Source organism: Penaeus vannamei, chromosome 20 (assembly GCF_042767895.1).
Source record: "Penaeus vannamei isolate JL-2024 chromosome 20, ASM4276789v1, whole genome shotgun sequence".
NCBI lineage: Eukaryota > Metazoa > Arthropoda > Malacostraca > Decapoda > Penaeidae > Penaeus > Penaeus vannamei.
Window position 1 is genome coordinate 13,280,815 of NC_091568.1, and position 5,000 is coordinate 13,285,814.

The 5,000-nt window shown below is 43.2% G+C and overlaps 1 protein-coding gene across 3 annotated transcripts in view; it reads left to right on the forward strand.

Annotated features, from left to right (window-relative positions):
* RpL22 (Ribosomal protein L22) overlaps window positions 1–3,871 on the forward strand; it is a 79,363-nt gene extending 75,492 nt beyond the window's left edge. For 2 of the 3 annotated variants that reach the window (XM_070135023.1, XM_070135022.1), the window contains 3 exons: window positions 1,866–3,152; window positions 3,405–3,526; window positions 3,697–3,871. In XM_070135023.1, coding sequence (XP_069991124.1) covers window positions 1,866–3,152; window positions 3,405–3,526; window positions 3,697–3,844 — 1,557 coding nt within the window. In that variant the 3' untranslated portion in view covers window positions 3,845–3,871. Of the gene's footprint in view, window positions 1–314; window positions 466–1,865; window positions 3,153–3,404; window positions 3,527–3,696 lie in introns of those variants that run through there. The other variant, XM_027377589.2, reaches the window with a different exon arrangement.
* Window positions 3,872–5,000: the final 1,129 nt, after the last annotated feature.

Consider the following 5,000-nt stretch of genomic DNA (forward strand, 5'->3'; position numbering starts at 1 on the left):
TGTTCGGATTTGGAATTAAATCATTAATTGGCAACTCCTTTTCTCTTCTGGGGGGTTCGTTTTCGTCGATTTGGTTATCCGATGTATGATTTTCCACTTTGTTCAAACTAATAAAAATTGTATTCTACGAAATATAACATACATAGAGCAAAACAATCAATTATGTACCTCATGAAACAACCATTAATTCGACGTTGGCAACCGAGAGAATATAGGTTTGATGACTCACAATTTATCGATATCGTCAAAAATACATATGAATCAAATACAGTCTCTTAATATAGAAAACACTACATAACATATAATACATCTATACGACACATAATAAAATAAAAAACAAAAAATAAACCAGCCCCAAGAGAGCTGAAAAATTCTTCGTGTGGATTTCGTCCGATCGGCGTTGTAGTAGTCCCTCACGGGCTGCGTGGACTTCCTTTTTCCAGCAAATATCGAGAGATGCCTGAGGTAAGCTCGTGAATTTCCTCGGTTTCGACAGTAAAACGAGCTATTTGGTCCGTTTCCAATGTGGAATCACGCAGAGGAAGTTGTATAGTGTTGGTTATAATCTTGTTCAAGTGTATTTATCCGGATTTAAAGGAGATATCGCCGAAAAATACCGGTGTTTATATTAGGTGTTGGAACACATGTGCTCGACATCGCGCGGTACAAGGAGTGACCAAACAATAGTTAAAAACTGTTCCAAATGGTAAAGTGTAGTGCGATATCCCCGTCCAGTCAGTGCGTAATCGAATTTCAAAGTAGAAAAACGTGAAATCTTATCGTGCATTTACGAAAAGTGGGAGTGTAACAAACATGCGACTCCGCTTGGCTGCCTCGCCTGGAGACACGAGGGAGAGTGAAGTCATACACAAACTTGGAATGTATTGTTTACAGCACCATTTTTATTTGTGGCTCCCGTTATTACGTAGTGTTCTTGCAAGTGGTTACTCTAATCACCTCTCCACTTCTTGATTTTGACGTTCTGAAGCTGGGAAAATCGCTGATGAAATGCTTACCATAGAGCAGTTCAAAATTGTGAATTTAGTTTTTTCAAGTTCCTGAAGGTGTTTGTTTTTAGGTTCCTAATGTTGGAAATGATAGTCATTGCATTTGATTAGTGCAACTTAGTTTGCTATTGTTTCCACACACTAATTCAAGGGTAACTGTTAGTTTGGGAAAAAAATGTAAATGGGCATGGGTATTTGACAGTATCTGAGGGAAAGGTAAACAAGGTAAACCATATTGTACTCAATATTATAATTATACAATATAAATGTTTTATTTGAAGACATGAATTGGTTAATGTTTACATAAACACACCTGTCACAGGACCGTCTGCATTATAGGAAAGACCATCAAAGCTCTACAGTATTTTGGCATAATGTAGCTAGAGCAAGTGCCTGTTAAGTGGGAAGGGAATCTAAACTCATTTCAAACTCATAGTTGATGGCTTTTCTTTAGTGCAAAATGTGGAGACCATAAGAATTGCTTGATACTGTTACTGCTGTGATGTACTAATGGATACAGCAAGATTAAAGTATTGGTGAAAATGGTCAATGCAGTGATTTATAGTTCTTAACCATCAAGGGTGTCTTGTGAATATTTTCTGTACAGCTAGGAGTACTTCGGGAAAATTTGAAGTTAGACTGTGTGGTAGATGGAATTATGGTGTTAGGAATTTATCTACATATTTTTAATTTGACTCAATAGTTGTACATTAATTTCTAGCTTTTGCATATGATGTGTTAATTGGACAGAGGCAGTGGCAATGCTGACCAAACCACCCATCTTGACTGATGAAATTTGTTATTTTATTATTTTAATCTTTTATTACACAAGTTTCATTGAGCCTTCTCTCTCCACAGGATAAGCCTCCACAGAAGAAGGCCAAAAGTGCCAAGTCTGCCGAGGCAAAGGCTGCCAAGCCTGCAGCAGCTGCCGCACCAAAGCCCAAAGCAGAGGCAGCACCCAAGGCTGATAAACCCAAGCCAGCAAAGGCAGAGGGTAAAGACGCCAAGCCCAAACCTGCAAAGACTGAAGGTGCTGCTAAGCCCAAGCCAGCAAAGGCAGAGGGCAAGGATGCTCCTAAGGCCGCCAAGCCCAAGCCAGCAAAGGCTGAGGGTGGTGCTGCTAAGCCCAAGCCAGCAAAGGCTGAGGGCAAGGAGAATGCAGCACCCAAGGCTGCCAAGGCTAAGCCAGTAAAGGCAGAAGGTAAGGATGCTGCTAAGGCCAAGCCAGCAAAGGATGCTGCACCCAAGGCTAAGGCTGATGGTAAGGCTAAGCCCAAGGAGGCAAAGGCTACCAAAGCAGAGGCCAAGCCCAAGACTGAGGCTAAACCCAAGGCCGCTGCTGCCAAGGGTGATGCCAAGCCTAAGGCCGCTGCTGCCAAGGGTGATGCCAAGCCTAAGGCCGCTGCTGCCAAGGGTGATGCCAAGCCTAAGGCCGCTGCTGCCAAGGGTGATGCCAAGCCTAAGGCCGCTGCTGCCAAGGGTGACGCCAAGCCTAAGGCCGCTGCTGCCAAGGGTGACGCCAAGCCTAAGGCCGCTGCTGCCAAGGGTGACGCCAAGCCTAAGGCCGCTGCCGCCAAGGGTGACGCCAAGCCTAAGGCCGCTGCCGCCAAGGGTGACGCCAAGCCTAAGGCTGCAAAGGGTGATGCCAAACCCAAGGCTGATGCCAAGCCCAAAACCAAGGCTGTCAAGCGCCCAGCTGATGACAAAGGAGGCAAGGCCGAGCCTGCCGCCAAGGCTGCAAAGGCTGCCAAGACAGAAGCAAAGCCAGCTCCTGCAAAGGGCAAGGCAAAGGATGCCAAGCCAGCAGCTGCTGGAAAGCCCAAGACAGATGGCAAGGCTAAGGATGCAAAGGCAGGTGCCACCAAGGCTAAGCCTAAGCCCAAGACTGAAGCCAAGCCATCCACAGCTGCCAAGAAAGAGGCTGCTGCAGCGAAAGATAAGGCTAAGACCACCAAGCGCGTAGCCAAGCCCAAGGTTGGCGGAAAGAAGACCCTAACACTGACAGGCAAGAAGCCTAGGCCGAAAGTGCTGAGCAAGTTGGCAAAGGGCAAGAACATTGTACTTGGCAAGAAGAATAAAATGAAGATCTGCGTTGACTGCAAGCAGCCCGTAGAGGATGGCATTATGAATATTGCCGATTTTGTAAGTGATTTTATTTTTGTACAATTTAATGCATTTATAGTACTCAGGCACTGAAGGAATTTGAAAAATATCCTAATGTTGTTAAATGTAAAAATACAAGTAATGTACATTTTAGTAGACATGATGTTGTTAAATGACAAAGGCAGTGGCAATGCTGACTAGAAATTACTACCCACCTTTACTGACTCATGAAAACTTAATTCCAAATAATTGTTTGTTACTTAGATGATAACCGAAACCTTTTGCCAACAGGAAACGTTCCTGCAGAACAAAATTAAGGTGGCTGGCAAGAGAAACAACTTCTGCAACCAGATTTCACTGGAACGCAGCAAACACAAGATCACACTACATTCAGAAATCCTGTTTGCAAAGAAGTAAGTGTAACTGTAGAACTGTTGTTTTTTTTTTTCTCATGATGTAAATATTTTGCTTAGGCAGTGGCAATGCGGACAAACTCACCATCCACTATTCTGATTTTTTGTTTACAATGACAGTAGTGAAGATGACTTTATTGGGTTCTAATGCAATTTTCCTTAACCAATAGGTACCTCAAGTTCTTGACAAAGAAGTACCTGCAAAAGAACAGTTTACGTGACTGGCTGAGAGTGGTCACTCCTCCCCTGGCGAAGGACACTTATGAGCTGCGGTACTTCCAAATCAATAATGATGATGATGAAGATGCTGATGATTAAGCCATTGCCCAATAAAGGAGGAGTGTTTTCCGTCTTTTTATTATAACCTAGTGTTGGCATTTAAAAGGGTAACCTTCCAAAAAGTTAAGAGACCCCAAGGTTTCAAAGGAGCCTGCGTGAATAGATTTAAAAGGTAAAATTTATCATGAATTATTTTATTGGACATATAGTAGTTATTAAAGTAATACAAGGCATGCTGCATTAGGTTTGAGTACGGTTTCCTAAATGTAATCCAGATGTATCTAGCCACTGCACTGGTAACCCAATTGTGCTGGGTGTCACACATACGAGACACCGGAAAAAATAAACATTGCCGGGCGTCCCTCCAGTTTGACGCTGTATCGGGGCTGTGCTCCGATGCAGCAGCGGCGCGCGGCTGGCAGGCAGACACTCCAGGGAAGCTCTGCCTGCCGATTTTGTAGCCGCCTGGATTTTTTTTTTTTTTTTCTTTGCTATAAAATGTACCCGGCGTGAGTGGGTTAAGTACACCTTATCTTTTTAAAGCTAAATACTGTAAGTTCAAGTGTGGTCTATCCCCAACATTATGGAGAGGGAATACTGGCATGAGGTCATTAGCAACTATTTGAGGAATAACAATTTGCATATTTGCAAGTGCAAGGCAACATATGCTTATATTATTGGTTAATCTTTTAAGTAGCTTTACTAAAGCAATCTTAAAAAAGTGATACTTATGCTTGTAAAGAAACAAATGTCTAAATAAAGAGCAAGGAATATTCAACTAGTTTGTAGCTGGGAAGTACATTTTGAGTGACTTCAACATGAATTAATATATACTCATCCCCCTTTCCCTCCCTCCCTCCCCTCGTCTTTTGCTCTTGCTCTCCCCCCTCCTCTTTTGTGCTTTCTGTCTTTCTCTTGCTCTCCCACTCTATCTTTCTCTTGCTCTCCCACTCTATCTTTCTCTTGCTCTCCCACTCTTTCTATCTTTCTCTTGCTCTCCCACTCTTATTATCTTTCTCTTGCTCTCCCACTCTTTCTATCTTTCTCTTGCTCTCCCACTCTTTCTATCTTTCTTTTGCTCTCCCACTCTTTTTCTTACCCTCTTTTGCTCTCCCACTTTTTCTTACCCTCTTTTGCTCTCTCTCTCTCTCTCTCTCTCTCTCGCTCTCTCTCTCTCTCTCTCTCTCTCTCGCTC